We start from the raw sequence: 22,073 nt of genomic DNA, 5'->3' as shown, positions 1-22,073 counted from the left end.
GTTTGGCCTTTGGTTAGGGGGGTAGCTAGTTAATACATCTCACCTCTGGCCCTGCCTGGTGTTCTCCTCCCTCTGTTGATTCAGCTCTAGCACAGACCTTTTCCTAGAAGTCTGGATATGAGACGGATATGACTGAGTCAGTTAATTGCTCTGCAGTTGGAGTAAACCTGTAGGCCTCTTAATAGCAAACAATTAGAGACTATGGCTGGAAATCATTCACTCATAGTCAACCACGGCATTGCTCCTGTGCAGCAAAAATGTACAGGTTAGGTAATGGAACTACTTAGACAAGGCATGCAGATTGAACAAAACAATATTCATTCTGATATGCCATGAAAACATTCATACCCACTTGGGGTTATGAAGACCCCCCACAATAAATACACATTTGGAAGAATTAAGCAAATTCATCCATAGCACATGATGAATAGAATTTCCTTCCATCAGCAGTTTGCAACAGTGTACATTTGATTGAATATTGCTGTTGCTGAGAGACCCTCACCACTCAGTCAGAGCTCCTCTCTCCAGCCTGCACAGCGAATTGGCAGGTGTTTAAATCTCGGTGTTGAGGTAAAAAGTGTTGTGAGTGTTATATCTGAGAGTTGATTCTAGTGAGGTTATCACTAGAGGATTTAAATTGACGCCACCTGCGGTGAACAGTGTTAACCAGGTGGTGGTGTTGTTACTCGACTGTAACTTCCGTAAACTCTCTTAGAGTGGAAAAGGTGTTATGGCAAAATTTTTATGTTCCTATCAATCAATGCAGTAAATGTCAACAAGCACACAATAATCAAACTTTTTTTTAAATAATCCCCAAAAAGCACAGCAGTTGATATATATATATATATAAGCATTATTAAAGTGACCAGTGTTCAATGACTATGTACATAAAGCAGCAGTCCCTAAGGTGCTGAGTAGAGTCCCCTGGGGTAGCCGGCTGGTGACAGTGACTGAGGAGCAGAGTACAGGGTTTCAAAAGGTTTCCTCGGCTGTTCCCTTAGAATAACCATTTTTGGTTCAAGGCAGTAGAAAGGGCTCTACATGCAACCCAAAAGGCTTCTACCTGGAACCAAAAAGCTTTCTTGAAATGGTTCTCATATGGGGACACCCGAAGAACCCTTTTATGTTCTAGATAGCACCTTTTTTTCTAAGCGTGTAGGGTACTGGGCAGAGGTCGTCTAGGGATGGCTTTTGAACAGTCTGATGGCCTGGGGAAGGAAGCTGTTTATCATGGAGGGTGCAATTTCCGTACCAGGCGGTGATACAGCCCAAAAGGATGCGCTCAATGGTGCATCTGTAGAAGTTTGTGAGGGGAATTGCTTCTGCTTCCGGAGGTGTCCGCAACGTGTCTGGCTTTCCCTTTATAATCCATGAGTCCCTGCCACATGCATCTATTGTCAGAGCCATTGAATTGCAACTCCACTTTGTCTCTGAACTGACGTTTTGCCTCTTTGATTGCCTTATGTAGGTCATAATTGGTCTGTTTGTACACGTCCATGTTCCCAGTCACCTGGCCGTGGTTATCTCCGCCACATGGCAAAATGTGCAGAATTGCGGGAAATTAGCTTTAAAACAGAGACATTTTGTCATGCGGCCAACAGGAGGGCCTCTAAAGTCTTTGGTCGGCGACCGCACCCATGGCCACACCCATGGCCATGCTCCCATGAAGCCTACCACATAAACCCCATTTTGATCCAGAAAAAACTCTGTGATTGATTCATTGATCTTATACTACACAAAGATAAATAACATACATTTTTCTAAACTAATCCCATCTGTAAGTGATTGGACTTATTTCACCCATTATTGAGATGGTTTTGGTAGTTTCATTTTTCACTGACTGGATTCCAATAGGAATTATATAACACTTTGCAAGCCAGCATAATATGACTTGCCGATGTGGCCTGTAAACCAGGAGTTTCAAATCACTGTGAGTAAAACTAGGCTGTCGAAGTATGGTATTGTAAAAAAAAAAAAAAAAAGTAATGGATTGTCATAATTGTTTTTATGATAAAATATTAACTTAGGGACTCATTTGGTGAAGAATATGGAATGAAAGCCATTGATTGCAACAAACATGTCACTGTCACTAGCAAACACAGTCATGAGTGGTACAGGTACCTCTAAAATTCACTCGAAAGGCAACCTGGGAAATAAATATGCAAATAAGGCTTTAAACCATACAGTGATAAAACAAAAAACACGCAAAAACAAATTACTGTAACACCACAGGTGTTAATTCCCTAACACTGAGATTGTGTAAAAGCATCAGCGCCAATAAAATGTTAATGTTAGTCGGAATTTGCAACATCCATGGTTTTAGGGACCTAAGACTCTTGGGGTGTTCGTTTATCAACACTTTAAAAAGTGTTAGTTTAACACTATTTTGGTGGGCTATATATACACAAGAAAGTGTTACATTTAACACTGTGGGTGTTCAAATTCTGATCGCAAATTTGCTGTGTGTCCGGTCTCTCCTCCCATCAACACTGACAGACAGCACATCTGCTGCTTTCCCAACACATGGCTGTATACTTCCCTCCATGCCTCCATCCTCTCTTCCATCCAGGGAAACGCTCAACACTCAATAAACATTACTCCCTGTTTCACTTCTTTCCAACGTAGCATTGTTAGCCCACTGGCACGGTACGTTATGCGCAAGGATCCCCCTGTCGATGACAAAATCAAACAATGCTTATTTACACTATGCAGGAATAAGTCATCAGCCTCCGTTCATTCCCGGTGGAGGAGTGGATGACAATGAGGGATTATTTTGTTTGACCGGAATAGAAAGTAGATCCAGATGGTGGCACATGTGATGTGAGGCGGCCATGTGAAACTCCCCTATCACTGGCTGTGTATTTTGATATGAGCCGTTTTGGGGGAGTGGAGACGGAGTGGATAGGAAGACGTGAATGCAGCTGTCAGCCCTGTGTTATGGGCGATTCAGGACATGTGGCGGACGTACGTCGATGCAGGTTTGCATGTGTCAGTGTGTATGGGTTTGGCTGTGGTCCTTTGTCGTTCAGACACCGTTCTATCAACAATGATGAGGTCTCTCTTGCGAAGAGATTTAATCTCAAAATGAGACTAATCTGTGTAAATAAAGCTAAACGAAAAGGAAAGTCTCTTGTCATTCACACAATGTGTTTTTTGGGATAGGTAGATGTTGCTCCCAACCACTGACACAGGGTCAGCTATTTCTCCATGTCCCTAATGATTAAGGTTAGGACTGATACAATCTGATGTTAGACTATAGACTGTTTTTCAGTTGCCCTCTCTCCTTCTCTCTATCTCTCAGAGGCGACAGACCAGGGAAGCAGGCGCGAGCTCAAGTCCATGCCCTTCATCAGCTACCTGTCTGGGCTGCTGAAGACCCAGCTGCTGACAGAGGACCTGGTGAGTGGCGTGGAGATCCGCTGCGAAGAGAAGGGCAGCTGCCCGTCGGCCTGCCACCTGTGCCGTCAGGCAGGCCGCGAGCAGCCCTCACCCATCCCCGTCCTGCTGGAGGTCAGCCGCATCGTGCCCCTCTACAACCTGGTGCAGGACAACGTCACTAAGGAGGTGAGGGGGGATGGAGGGAGAGATGGATGAAGGGGCAGGGAGATGGAAGGAGGGGAATGGACTGTCTGGTACAGAGGACAACACCACCAAATAAGTGAGGGTGGAACAAGGAACAGATGAAGGGAGGGGGGAACAGAGGGAGAGAAGGATGGTGGGAAAAGAATAGGGATGATGGGGGGAGACCCCTTTATAGTCTGGTACAGAACTACGTCACCAAAGAGGTGAGGGATGGAGGGGAAAGAGGCAATGGAGAGAAGGAAGGAGGGGAACAGTGGAGATAGATGGAGAGAAGGTAGGAGGCAGTGGAGAGGGATGGAGAGAAGGTAGGAAACTGGAGAGGGATGGAGAGAAGGTAGGATGCAGTGGAGAGAGATGGAGAGAAGGTAGGAGGCAGTGGAGAGGGATGGAGGGAGGCAGTGGAGAGGGATGGAAAGAAGGAAGTAGGGGGGGCGGTGGAGAGGGATGGAGAGAAAGAAGTAGGGGGCAGTGGAGAGGGATGGAGGGAAGGAGCGGGGCAGTGGAGAGGGAGGGAGAGAGAGAAGGAAGTAGGGGGGCAGTGGAGAGGGAGGGAGAGAAGGAAGTAGGGGGCAGTGGAAAGGGATGGAGAGAAGGAAGTAGGGGGGCAGTGGAGAGGGATGGAGAGAAGGAAGTAGGGGGGCGGTGGAGAGGGATGGAGAGAAGGAAGGAGGGGGGGCAGTGGAGGGGGAGGGAGAGAAGGACGTAGGGGGGAGGTGGAGAGGGATGGAGAGAACGAAGTAGGGGCAGTGGAGAGGGATGGAGAGAAGGAAGTAGGGGGCAGTGGAGAGGGATGGAGAGAAGGAAGGAGGAAGGCAGTGGAGAGAGATGGAGAGAAGGAAGTAGGAGGCAGGGGAGGGGGAGAAGGAAGGAAGGAGGAAGGCAGTGGAGAGGGATGGAGAGAAGGAAGTAGGGGGGCAGTGGAGAGGGAGGGAGACAAGGAAGGAGGGGGGGCAGTGAAGAGGGATGGAGAGAAGAAGGTAGGGGGCGGTAGAGAGGAATGAAGATAAGGAAGGAGGAAGGCAGTAGAGAGAGATAGAGAGAATGAAGGAGGGGAGCAGGGGAGAGGGATGTTGTGAAGGAAGGAGGCAGTGGAGAGAGAAGGAATGAGGGAAGCAGTGGAGATAGATGAAGGAAAGGTGGGTGGTAAAGAGAGGGCGATGGGGAGCTCTCCTCTGTTTGATAAATAACTACAGTACCAGTCAAAAGTTTGGACACATCTACTCATTCAAGGGTTTTTCTTAATGCTCAAACGCATTAAGGAAAGAAATTCCACAAATGAACTTTTAACAAGGAACACATGTTAATTGAAATGCGTTCCAGGTGACTACCTAATGAAGCTGGTTGAGAGAATGCCAAGAGTGTGCAAAGCTGTCATTAAGGCTTTTGACTGGTACTGTACGTCACCACAGAGGTGGGTGGAAAGGGGGGAGGAGAAAGGGAGAGAGAAGGATGGTGGGTGAAGGATAGGTGACAATGGGGGGATTGGGGAGACAGCCATGTCCAGAATGACATCATCAAAGAGTTTAAATGGGGGAAAGGCAAAGAGGAAATAGAGAGATATGTGGAAGTGTCAAAACAACAGTACAGTTTACTGAGTGTAAATATGAATTAAAGCAATTTTATAGAATAAAATTATATTTCAGTAGAAAATAAGATGATAAAAATAGATGTGCCATCTGGTCAAAGGGTTCAACCGTTCATTTGCATCAACCGTACAGGAAATTCGAGAACAGGAAACATATTTGTATAGTTTATGTGATTTATTCACACATCCGTTTGTAATTTGGCTGCTTTGAGAATATAATAGTATACAGTATAAGGATATTTTTGTTTTACCACAGTGAAGTTGACACAATCGTGCTTGGCTGTAATGTCAGTCAGGGTTGGGCTTTGAATTAAAGGCAGTCAAATCAGGAAGTAAATACAAATTACAATTCAATAATCGAAAAAGGGACTTTTTTTTTCAATCACTTCTCAATAAACTGAAAAGCAGAAGCTATTTATTTTAAGAGTTTTAACATTTCTGAATTTTAAATTCAAATAATTTCCTGAATTGACTGCCTTCAATTCAATTTGAGCCCAACCCTGGTAGATGTAGTTACCAAAATCCCCCCTAGGTGGAGTAAGTGGGTTAACTTTCACTATTTAAAATACACTGTGGTGTGGGGAATAGAAAAAGGTGACGTCATGGTTCTCATCTTGTGGGGATAAATGCAGAGAGTTATGTTTGTGCGTGCGGGCCGGCGTGCGTGTGTGCGTGTGTTTGATTGTGTATAATTTCTGTAGATTCAACTGTATTGTCTTGTCATGACTGTGTTGCTGTTTTGGCTGATGTTTCCCCCTTGAGAGGAACCTTTGATTATTAGATACTGGAAGCTAGTCATGTTTGGAATCTCATCCCTAAGGTGATTTAGCTGAGGGTCTGGCTCCGCTTGACATTTAGTTTACACCATCTTCCCTCAGCTGGGCTCAATCTGAGGAGAGGGAGATGCAATTAGGAGGTCCACTGCACTTGTTTGTGTGTGTGTGTGTGTGTGTGTGTGTGTGTGTGTGTGTGTGTGTGTGTGTGTGTGTGTGTGTGTGTGTGTGTGTGTGTGTGTGTGTGTGTGTGTGTGTGTGTGTGTGTGTGTGTGTGCGTGTGTGTGTGCATGTGTGCATGCATGTCCAGTACTAGTCAAAAGTTTGGACACACCTACTCATTCAAGGTTTTTTCTTATTTTTTTTTACTATTTTCTACATTGTAGAATAATAGTGAAGACATCAAAACTATGAAATAACTCATATGGAGTCATGTATTAACCAAAAAGGGTGTTAAACAAATCAAAATACACTGCTCAAAAAAATAAAGGGAACACTTAAACAACACAATGTAACTCCAAGTCAATCACACTTCTGTGAAATCAAACTGTCCACTTAGGAAGCAACACTGATTGACAATAAATTTCACATGCTGTTGTGCAAATGGTATAGACAACAGGTGGAATTTATAGGCAATTAGCAAGACACCCCCAATAAAGGAGTGGTTCTGCAGGTGGGGACCACAGACCACTTCTCAGTTCCTATGCTTCCTGGCTGATGTTTTGGTCACTTTTGAATGCTGGCGGTGCTTTCACTCTAGTGGTAGCATGAGACGGAGTCTACAACCCACACAAGTGGCTCAGGTAGTGCAGCTCATCCAGGATGGCACATCAATGCGAGCTGTGGCAAGAAGGTTTGCTGTGTCTGTCAGCGTAGTGTCCAGAGCATGGAGGCGCTACCAGGAGACAGGCCAGTACATCAGGAGACGTGGAGGAGGCCGTAGGAGGGCAACAACCCAGCAGCAGGACCGCTACCTCCGCCTTTGTGCAAGGAGGAGCAGGAGAAGCCCTGCCAGAGCCCTGCAAAATGACCTCCAGCAGGCCACAAATGTGCATGTGTCTGCTGAAATGGTCAGAAACAGACTCCATGAGGGTGGTATGAGGGCCCGACGTCCACAGGTGGGGGTTGTGCTTACAGCCCAACACCGTGCAGGACATTTGGCATTTGCCAGAGAACACCAAGATTGGCAAATTCGCCACTTGCGCCCTGTGCTCTTCACAGATGAAAGCAGGTTCACACTGAGCATGTGACAGACGTGACAGAGTCCGAAGACGCCGTGGAGAACGTTCTGCTGCCTGCAACATCCTCCAGCATGACCGGTTTGGCGGTGGGTCAGTCATGGTGTGGGGTGGCATTTCTTTGGGGGGCCGCACAGCCCTCCATGTGCTCGCCAGAGGTAGCCTGACTGCCATTAGGTACCGAGATGAGATCCTCAGACCCCTTGTGAGACCATATGCTGGTGTGGTTGGCCCTGGGTTCCTCCTAATGCAAGACAATGCTAGACCTCATGTGGCTGGAGTGTGTCAGCAGTTTCTCCAAGAGGAAGGCATTGATGCCATGGACTGGCCCGCCCGTTCCCCAGACCTGAATCCAATTGAGCACATCTGGGACATCATGTCTCGCTCCATCCACCAACGCCACGTTGCACCACAGACTGTTCATGACATGCGGATACTTTAGTCCAGGTCTGGGAGGAGATCCCTCAGGAGACCATCTGCCACCTCATCAGGAGCATGCCCAGGCGTTGTAGGGAGGTCATACATAGATATGTCATACATACATACATAGATAGGTCATATATAGAGTACGACCCTGCCTCACACAGGAAGCGGCGCAGGTCCTAATCCAGGCACTTGTCATCTCCCGTCTGGATTACTGCAACTCGCTGTTGGCTGGGCTCCCTGCCTGTGCCATTAAACCCCTACAACTCATCCAGAACGCCGCAGCCCGTCTGGTGTTCAACCTTCCCAAGTTCTCTCACGTCACCCCGCTCCTCCGCTCTCTCCACTGGCTTCCAGTTGAAGCTCGCATCCGCTACAAGACCATGGTGATTGCCTACGGAGCTGTGAAGGGAACGGCACCTCCATACCTTCAGGCCCTGATCAGGCCCTACACCCAAACAAGGGCACTGCGTTCATCCACCACTGGCCTGCTGGCCCCCCTACCTCTGAGGAAGCACAGTTCCCGCTCAGCCCAGTCAAAACTGTTCGCTGCTCTGGCACCCCAATGGTGGAAGAAGCTCCCTCACGACGCCAGGACAGCGGAGTCAATCACCACCTTCCGGAGACACCTGAAACCCCACCTCTTTAAGGAATACCTAGGATAGGATAAAGTAATCCTTCTAACCCCCCCCCCCCTTAAAATATTTAGATGCACTATTGTAAAGTGGTTGTTCCACTGGATATCATAAGGTGAATGCACCATTTTGTAAGTCGCTCTGGATAAGAGCGTCTGCTAAATGACTTAAATGTAAATGTAAATGTATACAGGCACGTGGAGGCCACACACACTACTGAGCCTCATTTTGACTTGTTTTAAGGACATTACATCAAAGTTGGATCAGCCTGTAGTGTGGTTTTCCACTTTCATTTTGAGTGTGACTCCAAATCCAGACCTCCATGGGTTGATAAATTGGATTTCCATTGATTATTTTTGTGTGATTTTGTTATCAGCACATTCAACTATGTAAAGAAAAAAGTATTTAATAAGATTTTTTCTTTCTTTCAGATCTAGGATGTGTTGTTTAAGTGTTCCCTTTATTTTTTTGAGCAGTATATATTTTAGGTTTTAGATTCTTCAGAGTTGCAACCCTTTCCCTTGATGACAGCTTTGCAAACTCTTGTCATTCTCTCAACCAATTTTAGCTGGAATGCTTTTCCAACAGTCTTGAAGGAGTTCCCACATATGCTGAGCACTTGTTGGCTGCTTTTCCTTCACTCTGCGGTCCAACTCATCCCAAACCATCTCAATTGGGTTGAGGTCGGGTGATTGTGGAGGCCAGCTCATCTGATGCAGCAGTACATTGCTCTCCTTCTTGGTCAAATAGTCCTTACACAGCCTGCAGGTGTGTTGGGTCATTGTCCTGTTGTTTTATTTCATAGTTTTGATGTCTTCACTATTCAACAATGTAGAAAATAGTAAAAAATAAAGAAAAACCCATGAATGAGTAGGTGTGTCCAAACTTTTGACTGGCACTGTATGTGTGTATGATTATGTTTATGACTCACCTGTTAACTGGATTGCATTGGCACTGGCTGACAACGGATGTCCCTTGTCCCCTCACTTACATAGACACACACAGACGACACAGACGCACGCACACACGCGCACACACGCACACACACCATTACCCGTTCCCCACCACCTCCACCGGGACCAGAATGGTCAAGCATCTAATTACTCTGCCTGACTGAAATTACAGCATGCAGCACAGCAGCAATAGCACTGGCAACACACACGCACACATGCACAACAACAAAGACCCCAGCCCATACGTGCCGCACATACCAAGCGCCTGTCTCAGCCACGAAGAAAAGAGGCACAATCGATAGCAGACAGCCCCTAGTGGGCTCAGTCGATACATAAACGTAAGGAAGAGCAAAGTGTCCTATTTTTCTCCTCCTTCTAGTCTTCTGGGGACAGGGGGGGGGGCAGACTGCGGTGGGTCACTGGCGAGGGTCGGCCCTCCGAGGTAGCGGGATTATTAGCTTGGTATTGATGCATCGACCCTACAGGGAGAAGCTAGTGCTGCTCTTGGCCAGCTCTCTGAAAGACTCCTGCTCCTATTAGCATAGCAGACACAACGGCCTGGCCACATATCTCTACTACACGATAAAGGCAGTACACTGATTGAAACTGTGCCTTGACTACCCCTCTCCCCCACCAGGAAAAAGACGGCTACGCAAAAAGCTTTCACTAAGATGCTACAATAAATAAACAAAGGGAAATTCATGGTTGTTTATTGTGAAGCAAAAAGGAAAGGATGTTGCCCTTGTGTGCGTGTATGTACAAACCCAGTTTGTATCTCTAGCCATGCAAAACTACCTGCGGCTCTCAATGCCAAGCTGCCGTCTTGCCTCCGCTGCTGCTGCCCCTGCTGTCTGCCTATGACAAGGCTTGTCATGTTCCTCCCATTTCGATCTGCCCATTACAAAAGTAGACAGGTATTGTGTTACTATCTGGAATTATCCGTCTGTCTGCTTCCTCGAAAAACAGCCCTACTGGAACAATAGGGCAAAGGATTAAAACAACAAAATTCACTGCCCCCCTCCTCATCTCAACAACACGGTTCCAGGAATTCTTTTTTGAGAGAAAGTAAAAGTCACTCTCCGACTCTGTCTTCAATGCTACGATTACGACAGGGCTAGTTTAAGGATTTGACGAAGAAAACGGGAGAAAGAAAAGATGATCTTTGAAGTGGTTTTACATTACATGTTATGTACGATGTTTATCTCTCAGTCGGATAATGACAGAGAGACCTCTCACCACCTCTTTGGGGAAGTGTTGAGTCAGGCCTGTTATGAATGTATGTTTCATAACCCCAGATCCTACCCCACGCTGAGACTATACCTACCTACTGTATTTGGAGCCTAACTTTAAGCAGTTAGCTACTCTCCCCCTAGAAGGACCCTCCCCTGGCCCTGTTTCAGTGACAGAGCCCAATACCTCAATGGATAAATAAATAAACTCATGCCAGTGGAGGTTGCCAGCAGGCCTGAGTCCTGCATGGCCCTGATTGAATTATGGCAGAGCTATTGAACAAATTGGCTGTGAGGCTAATGACTCAGAACACTGTGTATCTTGCTGAGTAATCAACCCCCCCAACCACCCCAACCTCCGCCCCCACCACACTCCCACCATCCACCCCCCTCACACGTCTTTTCTGTTTTCCTAAATGGCGTTTCCTGCACAAGGTCGGGTGCAGACCCAGGTTTGACTCATGCAGTCTCCTTAAACTTGTTAAACTCAGGGCTTGAGGAAAATTAACGAGTTTACTGGAGCGGCCTCTCAACTTCTTTTTGTGTGCTTTCTGGATTTGGGATGGGTGATTGGATGTGGATGGTGACTGTGTAATTGAATGGAAACTGTTTGGATCTCCTCTTCAAAAATGCCCCCTGGAAACGGTTTACCCCCAAGTGCATCAAGGCTGCAGGTTTATCCAATAAGCTCTAAGCCTCTCTAAGAAAGGTTATGACAACAGACCTGGCCACCCCTTGCTCAAATTTGTCACCGGGGGGAAAAAAGTGTGAAGACACGCTTTTTACCAAATTGATTTATTTGAACACGAAGAGGCTGGAAACCCACAGCACAGAGCCATTCAAGTTGCCATTTAGCCTGGATCAAATTAGCTTAGAGCATCCTGAGACCAGGTTGACTCTCTTGAAACTCAATATGGGTTAGGGTTCCTTAGTGACCCAGCCGCCACCCCAGCCGCCACCCCAGCCCCCATCAAACCTTCTGTGAACCACCCTGCAATTGGCCCCAATGTCCCCTAGTTCCTGGAAGTCCTCCGCTTGATGGAGTTCCTAAAAACTGGAGATCTAGATGTTCTATCCTTTGTTAACAGGATGGAGAGGGGTCCTTGCCACCCACACCACACTGCACCGCTGTCACCGCTATCCTGCTATTCTGCTCCTCGCTGACTCTCACCACCCTGGATCCTCCAATAAATCAATAGTGCAGGCCAGCTGGCCAGTGTTTTCACAAATTAGCCAGAGGAGATGGACAGTAATGTGGCCGGCGTAGATTAGCCAAACAGATTAATATGCTAGGAGGTCACCATGATCCCCTGCTCTTCTTGTAAGTGATGGCTTTCTGCATAGTGAGCCAAACCAGGTGCTACATTGTCTACTGGCTAGTGTGATGTCAGCGGATTTGGTGGCGTAGGCAGGACAGGGGGGACACTGCTTGGGGCCAACCGGCAGAGCTATGTCACACTGGTCAAAGTGGAGAGGAGTGTGCAGAATTGAATTTCTCCCAATGAAATATATAAAGTAAAAAAAGTTTACTTTAAAAACTACATTTTAAAAACTCTGATTTTCAAACACTATGAGATTCGCAGTGACAAGAATACCGTCTCTTGAGCTAGAAACTCGTTGCAGGTTTTAAAAATCACCGTTTTTTTCCAATTTTTTTTTTAACACAGATCATAGAACCACTCTGTTTTCACATATGTAGACACTGGTTTGGTGCTGGAAATTATGATTATGAGGTTGAAAAGTGGCGGAATTGCCCTTTAAGAGGGAAAAAATACTCTCCTAAATCTACAGTTGAAGCGGGAAGTTTACATACACTTAGGTTAGAGTCATTAAAACTCGTTTTTCAACCACTCCACAAATTTCTTTTTAACAAACTATAATTTTGACAAGTCGGTTAGGACATCTACTTTGTGCATGACACAAGTAATTTTTCCAACAATTGTTTACAGACAGATTATTTAATTTATAATTCACTGTATCACAATTCCAGTGGGTCAGAAGTTTACATTCACTAAGTTGACTGTGCCTTTAAAAAGCTTGGAAAATTCCAGAAAATTATGTCATGGCTTTAGAAGCTTCTGATAGGCTAATTGACATCATTTGAGTCAATTGGAGGTGTACAAAAGTATCTATATCCACAGTAAAACGAGTCCTATATCAACATAACCTGAAAGGTCGCTCAGCAAGGAAGAATCCACTGCTCCAAAACCACCATAAAAAAGCCAGATTACGGTTTGCAGCTGCACATGGGGACAAAGATCGTACTTTTTGGAGAAATGTCCTATGGTCTGATGAAACAAAAATATAACTGTTTGGCCATAATGACCATCGTTATGTTTGGAGATAAAAGGGAGAGGCTTGCAGGCCGAAGAACACCATCCCAACCGTGAAGCACGGGGGTGGCAGCATCATGTTGTGGGGTGCTTTGCTGCAGGAGGGACTGGTGCACTAAACAAAAAAGATGGCATCATGAGGAAGGACACATATATTGAAGCAACATCTCAAGACATCAGTCAGGAAGTTAAAGCTTGGACACAAATGGGTCTTCCAAATGGACTACTATTATTCTGACATTTCACATTCTTAAAATAAAGTGGTCATCCTAACTGACCTAAAACAGGGAATTTTTACTAGGATTAAATGTCAGGAATTGTGAAAAACGGAGTTTAAATGTAGTTGGCTAAGTGTATGTAAACTTCCAACTTCAACTGCTCCACCATTCCAGCTATTAAACTTTTTTTTTTGTTTTTTTTGTCTTTTTTTTTTTCTTCTCTCAGGCATGATGTTTGCCTGCAATCCAACCCCCTTAAGGGGCCTCTCTGTCCAACCCCTTTTTCTTGAAGTGCAAACAGTAGGCTATCGCTTCTTACCCACCCCCGGCAGCACTGGCCACTACTTATATGGATCCATCAGTGTTCTGGGAAAAGCATAATCTACTGTTAATCAATACGAGATAGTGTATCATCCTATCCTCCACTGCCGTACCATGGCTCAACTAACAGGATTGGACAGTAGTTTCTCCCTGCGTTTCAGCTGTGTGCAGAATTGTGCCAGGCCATGTCATGGAGGGATTTTCCTGTTGTGTGTGTTTCTGTGTACATGTCTGTGTGTGTCACGTATTTTGTTTTATACTAAACGTACTTGACATATTAACACTTACCATGTATCCATAACAGGCTCATGTCTGTTCTGTTGTTGTTTTTTCATCCTGCCCCTGAAGGGTATACTACAAAGCAGGCTCAATGAGTTAGCCTGCTAACTTGCCTAAATATTCAGAAATAACTTATTATGGGGAAAAAGAAGCAGTGCTTTCAGAAAGTATACAGACTCCTTGACTTTTTTCCACATTTTGTTATGTTACAGCCTTGTACTAAAATGGATTGAAGAAAAAAAATCATCAGCAATCTACACACAATACCCCTACTGCGGTCAACAGCACTGCACCCCCCACAGCTACTCACCCAAGCCTTCCCCATTTCTCCTTCTCCCAAATCCAGTCAGCTGATGTTCTGAAAGAGCTGCAAAATCTGGACCCCTACAAATCAGCCGGGCTAGACAATCTGGACCCTTTCTTTCTAAAATTATCTGCCGAAATTGTTGCAACCCCTATTACTAGCCTGTTCAACCTCTCTTTCGTGTCGTCTGAGATTCCAAAAGATTGGAAAGCAGCTGCTGTCATCCCCCTCTTCAAAGGAGGGGACACTCTTGACCCAAACTGCTACAGACCTATATCTATCCTACCCTGCCTTTCTAAGGTCTTCGAAAGCCAAGCCAACAAACAGATTACCGACCATTTCGAATCCCACCGCACCTTCTCCGCTATGCAATCTGGTTTTAGAGCTGGTCATGGGTGCACCTCAACCACGCTCAAGGTCCTAAACGATATCGTAACCGCCTTCGATAAGAAACAATACTGTGCTGCCGTATTCATTGACCTGGCCAAGGCTTTCGACTCTGTCAATCACCACATCCTCATCGGCAGACTCAATAGCCTAGGTTTCTCAAATGATTGCCTTGCCTGGTTCACCAACTCCTTCTCTGATAGTGTTCAATGTGTCAAATCGGAGGGCCTGTTGTCCGGGCCTCTGGTAGTCTCTATGGGGGTGCAACAGGGTTCAATTCTTGGGCCAACTCTTTTCTCTGTATACATCAATGATGTCGCTCTTGCTGCTGGTGAGTCTCTGATCCACCTCTACGCAGACGACACCCTTCTGTATACTTCTGGCCCTTCTTTGGACACTGTGTTAACAACCCTCCAGACGAGGTTCAATGCCATACAACTCTCCTTCCGTAGCCTCCAACTGCTCTTAAATACAAGTAAAACTAAATGCATGCTCTTCAACCAATCGCTGCCCGCACCTGCCCGCCCGTCCAGCATCACTACTCTGGACGGTTCTTACTTAGAATATGTGGACAACTACAAATACCTAGGTGTCTGGTTAGACTGTAAGCTCTCCTTCCAGACTCACATCAAACATCTCCAATCTAAAGTTAAATCAAGAATTGGCTTCCTATTTTGCAACAAAGCATCCTTCACTCATGCTGCCAAACATACCCTCGTAAAACTGACCATCCTACCGATCCTCGACTTTGGCGATGTCATTTACAAAATAGCCTCCAACACCCTACTCAATAAACTGGATGCAGTCTATCACAGTGCCATCCGTTTTGTCACCAAAGCCCCATATACTACCCACCACTGCGACCTGTACGCTCTCGTTGGCTGGCCCTCGCTTCATACTCGTCGCCAAACCCACTGGCTCCAGGTAATCTACAAGACCCTGCTAGGTAAAGTCCCCCCTTATCTCTGCTCACTGGTCACCATAGCAGCACCCACCTGTAGCACGCGCTCCAGAAGGTATATCTCTCTGGTCACCCCCAAAGCCAATTCCTCCTTTGGCCGTCTCTCCTTCCAGTTCTCCGCTGCCAATGACCGGAACGAACTACAAAAATCTCTGAAACTGGAAACACTTATCTCCCTCACTAGCTTTAAGCACCAGCTGTCAGAGCAGCTCACAGATCCCTGCACCTGTACATAGTCCATCTATAATTTAGCCCAAACAACTACCTCTTCCCCTACTGTATTTATTTATTTAGCTCCTTTGCACCCATTATTTCTATTTCTTCTTTGCACTTTCTTCCACTACAAATCTACCATTCCAGTGTTTTACTTGCTATATAGTATTTACTTTGCCACCATGGCATTTTTTGCCTTTACCTCCCTTATCTCACCTCATTTGCTCACATTGTATATAGACTTATTTTTCTACTGTATTATTGACTGTATGTTTGTTTTACTCCATGTGTAACTCTGTGTTGTTGTATGTGTCGAACTGCTTTGCTTCATCTTGGCCAGGTCGCAATTGTAAATGAGAACTTGTTCTCAACTTGCCTACCTGGTTAAATAAAGGTGAAATAAATAAAAAATAATGACTAAGCGAAAACTGTTTTTTATACATTTTTGCAAATGTATTTAAAAAAAAACTGAAATACCTTATTTACATAAGTATTCAGACCCTTTTCTATAAGACTCGAAATTGAGCTCCAGTGCAACTTGTTTCCATTGATCATCCATGAAATGTTTCTACAACTTCATTGGAGTCCACCTGTGGTAAATTGAATTGGTTGGACATGATTTGGAAAGGCACATGCCTGTCTATATAAGGTCCCAAAGTTGACTGTGAATCCAAAAACCAAGCCATGAGGTCGAATGAATTGTCCATAGTGCTCCGAGACAGCATTGTGTCGAAGCACAGATCTGGGGAAGGCTACTAAAAAATGTCTGCAGCATTGAAGGTCCCCAAGAACACAGTGGCCTCCATCATTCTTAAATGGAAGAAGTTTAGGACCACCAGGACTCTTCCTAGAGCTGGCCGCCTGGTCAAACTGAGCAATCAGGGGAGAAGGGCCTTGGTCAGGGAGGTGACCAAGAACCCGATGGTCACTCTGACAGAGCTTTAGATTTCTTCTGTGGAGATGGGAGAACCTTCCAGAAGGACAACAATCTCTGCAGCACTCCAACAATCAGGCCTTTATGATAGAGTGGCCAGACGGAAGCCACTCTTCAGCAAAAGCCACGAAAACTTTCAGACCATGAGAAACACGATTCTCTGGTCTGATGAAACCAAGATGGAACTCTTTGGCCTGAATGCCAAGCGTCACGTTTGGAGGAAACCTGGCACCATCTGTAAGGTGAAGCATGGTGGTTGCAGCATCATGATGTGGGGATGTTTCTTAGCGGCAGGGACTGGGAGACTTGTCAGGATTGAGGCAAAGATGAACAGAGCAAAGTACAGAGAGATTCTTAATGAAAACCTGCTCCAGAGCTCTCAGTACCTCAGGCTGGGGTGAAGTTTCACCTTCCAACAGACCAACAACCCTAAGCACAAAGCCAAGACAATGCGGTAGTGGCTTCGGGACAAGTGCTGAATGTCCTTGAGTGGCCCAGCCAGAACCCGGAATTGAATCCAATCGGACATCTCTGGAGAGACCTGAAAATAGCTGTGCAGCAACACTACCCATCCAACCTGACAGAGCTTGATAGGATCTGCAGAGAAGAATGGTAGAAACTCCCCAAATACAGGTGTGCCAAGTTTGTAGCTTCATACCCAAGAAGACTCGATGCTGTAATCGCTGCCAATGGTGCTTCAACAAAGTACTGAGTAAACGGTCTGAATGTTATGTTTCATTTTTAAATATATATATAAATTATATATATCTAAAAACCTGTTTTTGCTTTGTCATTATGTGGTATTGTGTGTAGATTGATGAGGAAAAACAAAATTTTAATTAACCTAACAAAATGTGGAAAAAGTCAAGGGATCTGAATACTTTCTGAAGGCACTGTAAGCTTGAAATGGGCATGGTCTAATTGACACAACAACTAAAAACACATATCTAGGTTTTGCATTGTTAATCGGCCAGAAGTAATTTTTTATCAAAGCTGGCTAACTCATTGATCCTGTTTTGTAGTATACCCTTCAGGTCTTACCTCTCCTACCCTCCTCCGAGCCACAATTAGACCACCCCCCCTGTTTACCCAGTTGAGGCTGGATTGCATTACTCTTTGAAACATAAACACAGGGCCGTAATCGGTTTGTCTATTTTTCAAATGTGCAGCCGTGCAGTCAAGCAAAACCGGCCTGGCTGGGGGGTTTTCTAGGAATGTGAGGCAGAGCTGTGGTCTCCCCCCAGCCTCCCCAGCATTAGAGATAATTTCCCATGTTTGTCTATGGGTCTGCATGCATGTGCTCCCCAAAGGCTTCCTGTTGTGTTTGCTGATGATCTGGTTCCCATTGACTGAGTTGCGGACTGTGGAGGAGTCTCTCTCTTTCTGTCTTTTTGTGTCTCGTCTCTTTCTATTGTTCAGCCAACATTTAGCCACATGGTTGGCGGGGATCTCATAATCTCAAGAAATGCAATCACTTTCTTCCACATTTTTTCCCCCTACCTTGCCTGTCTCTCTCAGGAAAGTCATTATTTGTGGATTGCAGTGTTGGCTAGGCTGAGTGGGCTTCCCACTAATAGGGGCTCATTCAGCAGGCTCATTTAGAGGGGGTAGTGTTGGAGGGTAAGTAAGGGGAAAGACCTGACTGACTGACTGCTGGAGGCCTGTTGATCCTATCGCCTAGCAGGGGGGCCCTCGCTGAAGGGAGGGAGGCATCCCAGCCCAGGCTCCCTTACTGTACATCGCACTACGTTTTATTTTATGATTTTATGATGTGAAGCACTTTGTAACTTGTATCAAAGTGTTATACAAATAGTTATTATTAACACAATTAAAGTAATTATTAGAATACACACTCCTTTCTTTGTTTCTCTCTGCCTTTCTGTTTCTCTCTCCATCTCCTCTCCTTTTCTCTTTTCCTCTCTGCTCCTCTCTTTCTGTCTGCCTCTTTCTTGCTGCACGGTCTGTCTTGCTGCTGCACGTTCCAGAGCTGTATACACAGCACTGAGTGAGTGAGGGCTGGGGAAGTCAGTCCCCATGAAGGACTGTCTGGGCTTTTAGCGCTAACGATGCAACCACTGTTTCGGGGGATGGCAACATCGGCTTCTGGAGGCATTCCACTCTCAGTGTCTGTCTCTATATGGCCAGAGCTTTTCAGAACAACTACTCGGACTGCCTTGATTTAATCTCAATCGCCATCTCAAATACTGAACCATGGTTTTCCAATGCCTCGCAAAGAAGGGCACCTATTGGTAGAAAAAAAAACAGACATTGAATATCCCTTTGAGCATGGTGAAGTCATTAATTACTCTTTGGAAGGTGTATCAATACATCCAGTCACTACAAAGATACAGGCGTCCTTCCTAACTCAGTTGCCGGAGAGGCTTGGTGACTTTAAAACAGTTACAGAGTTAATTGGCTGTGATAGGAGAAAACGGATCAACAACATTGTAATTATTACACAATACTAACCTAATTCACAGAGTAAAAAGAAAGAAGCCTGTACATATTATAAATATTCCAAAACATGCATCCTGCTTGCAACAAGGCACTGAAGTAATACTGCAAAAAATGTGGCAAAGCAATTAACATTATGTTTGGGGCAAATCCAAAACAACACATCACTGAGTACCACTCTTCATATTTTCAAGCATGGTGGTGGCTGCATCATGTTCTGGGTATGCTAGTCATCTGCAAGGACTAGGGAGTTTTTTAGGATAAAAGAAACGGAATAGAGCCAAGCACAGGGTAAATTCTAGAGGAAAACTTGGTTCAGTCTGCTTTCCAACAGACACTGGGAGACAAATTCACATTTCAGCAGGACAATTATCTAAAAAATAAGGCGAAATATACACTGAATTTGCTTACCAAGATGACATTGAATGTTCCTGAGTGGCTTTGTTACAGTTTTGACTTAAATTGGCTTGAAAATCTATGGCAAGCATTGAAAATGGCTATCTAGCAATGATCAACAACCAACTTGACAGAGCTTGAATAATTTTTTAATTATGGGCAAATATTGTACATTGCAGGTGTACAATGCTCTTAAGCAGAAATCTTATTATTTTGCATATCCGATTCGAATCTGTTATTTTTCCTGCAGTCTGAAAAGCCAATTATTATTATTTTTTATTTTTATTTAACCTTTATTTAACTAGGCAAGTCAGTTAAGAACAAATTCTTATTTACAATGATGGCCTACCAAAAGTTCTCCTGCGGGGACGGGGGCTGGGATTAAAAAAAAAAGTTGAAGTGAGAAGTTTACATACACCTTTACATACACCTTAGCCACTCAGTTTTTCACAATTCCTGACATTTAATCCTAGTAAAAAAATCCCTGTTTTAGGTCAGTTAGGATCACCACTTTATTTTAAGAATGTGAAATGTCAGAATAATAGTAGAGAGAATGATTTATTTCAGCTTTTATTTATTTCATCACATTTCCAGTTGGTCAGAAGTTTACATACACTCAATTACATACACACTTTTTCAGTTCTGCCCACAAATGTTCTATAGGATTGAGGTCAAGGCTTTGTGATGGCCACTCCAATACCTTGACTTTGTTGTCCTTAAGCCATTTTGTCACAACTTTGGAAGTATGCTTGGGGTCATTGTCCATTTGGAAGACCCATTTGGAACCAAGCTTTAACTTCCTGACTGATGTCTTGAGATGTTGCTTCAATATATCCACATAATTGTCCTACCTCAAGATGACATCTATTTTGTGAAGTGCACCAGTCCCTCCTGCAGCAAAGCACCCCCACAACATGATGCTGCCACCCCCGTGCTTCACGGTTGGGATGATGTTCTTCGGCTTGCAAGCCTCCCCCTTTTTTCTCCAAACATAACGATGGTCATTATGGCCAAACAGTTCTGTTTTTGTTTCATCAGACCAGAGGACATTTCTCCAAAAAGTACGATCTTTGTCCCCATGTGCAGTTGCAAACCGTAGTCTGGCTTTTTTTGTGGCGGTTTTGGAGCAGTGGCTTCTTCTTTGCTGAGCGGCCTTTCAGGTTATGTTGATATAGGACTCGTTTTACTGTGGATATAGATACTTTTGTACCTGTTTCCTCCAGCATCTTCACAAGGTCCTTTGCTGTTGTTCTTGGATTGATTTGCACTTTTCGCACCAAAGTACGTTCATCTCTAGGAGACAGAACGCATCTCCTTCCTAAGCGGTATGACGGCTGTGTGGTCCCATGGTGTTTATACTTGCGTACTATTGTGTGTACAGATGGACGTGGTACCTTCAGGCGTTTGGAAATTGCTCCCAAGGATGAACCAGACTTGCGGAGGTCTAAAAAAAATTTCATGAGGTGTTGGCTGATTTCTTTTAATTTTTCCATGATGTCAAGCAAAGAGGCACTGAGTTTGAAGGTAGGCCTTGAAATACATCCACAGGTACACCTCCAATTGACTCAAATTATGTCAATTAGCCTATCAGAAGCTTCTAAAGCCATGACATCATTTTCTGAAATTTTCCAAGCTGTTTAAAGGCACAGTCAACTTAGTGTATGTAAACTTCTGACCCACTGGAATTGTGATACAGTGAATTATAAGTGAAATAATCTGTCTGTAAACAATTGTTGGAAAAATTACTTGTGTCATGCACAAAGTAGATGTCTTAACCGACTTGCCAAAACTATAGATTGTTAACAAGAAATTTATGGAGTGGTTGAAAAACCAGTTTTAATGACTCCAACCTTAGTGTATGTAAACTTCCAACTTCAACTGTATATAGGACAAAACACACCTCACGACAAGAGAGACACCACAACACTACACAAAGAGAGACCTAAGACAACAACATAACATGGCATCAACACATGACAACACAGCATGGTAGCAACACCACATGACAACAACATGGTAGCAACTCAATATGGCAGCAGCACAATATGGTAGGAGCACAAACGATGGTACAAACATTTTTGGGCACAGACAACAGCACAAAGGCAAGAAGGTAATACAATACATTACACAAAGCAGCCACAATTGTCAGTAAGAGTGTCCATGATTGAGTCTTTGAATGAAGATATGGAGATAAAACAGTCCAGTTTGAGTATTTTTTGCAGCTCGTTCCAGTCACTAGCTGCAGCGAACTGAAAAGAGGAGCGACCCAGGGATGCATGTGCTTTGGGGACCTTTAACAGAATGTGACTGGCAGAACGGGTGTTGTATGTGGAGGATGAGGGCTGCAGTATGTATCTCAGATGGGTGGAGTAAGGCCTAAGAGGTTATTATAAATAATGATCAACCAGTGGGTCTTGTGACTGGTATACAGAGATGACCAATTTACAGAGGAGTTTAGAGGGCAGTGATGTGTCCTATACGGAGCATTGGTGGCAAAGCTGATGGCCAAATGGTAAAGAACATCTAGCCGCTCAAGAGCACCCTTACCTGCCGATCTATAAATGAAGTCTCTGTAATCTAGCATGGGTAGGATGGTCATCTGATTACGATAGAGGAAACCAAGTTTAGATTTAACCTGAACCTGCAGCTTTGATATGTGCTGAGAGAAGGACAGTGTACTGTCTAGCCATACTCCTAAGTACTTGTATGAGGTGAGTACCTCAAGCTTTAAACCCTCAGAGGTAGTAATCACAATGGTGGGGAGAGGGGGCATTCTTCTTACCAAACCACATTACCTTTGTTTTGAAGGTGTTCAGAACAAGGTTAAGGGCAGAGAAAGCTTGTTTGACACTAAG

At 44.7% G+C, this 22,073-nt stretch overlaps 1 protein-coding gene across 2 annotated transcripts in view; it reads left to right on the top strand.

Annotated features, from left to right (window-relative positions):
• LOC106563268 (astrotactin-2) overlaps positions 1-22,073 on the top strand; it is a 537,304-nt gene that overhangs the window by 401,792 nt on the left and 113,439 nt on the right. For both annotated transcript variants that reach the window (XM_014128700.3, XM_082958176.1), the window contains one exon: positions 3,302-3,564. In XM_014128700.3, the coding sequence (XP_013984175.2) occupies positions 3,302-3,564 (263 nt within the window). The remainder of the gene's footprint in view (positions 1-3,301; positions 3,565-22,073) is intronic.

This window comes from Salmo salar, chromosome 11 (genome assembly GCF_965601325.2).
Source record: "Salmo salar chromosome 11, fSalSal1, whole genome shotgun sequence".
Taxonomy (NCBI): Eukaryota; Metazoa; Chordata; class Actinopteri; order Salmoniformes; family Salmonidae; genus Salmo; species Salmo salar.
The sequence above is the reverse complement of the archived record's forward strand: the minus strand, read 5'-3'. Positions and strand labels throughout refer to the sequence as shown.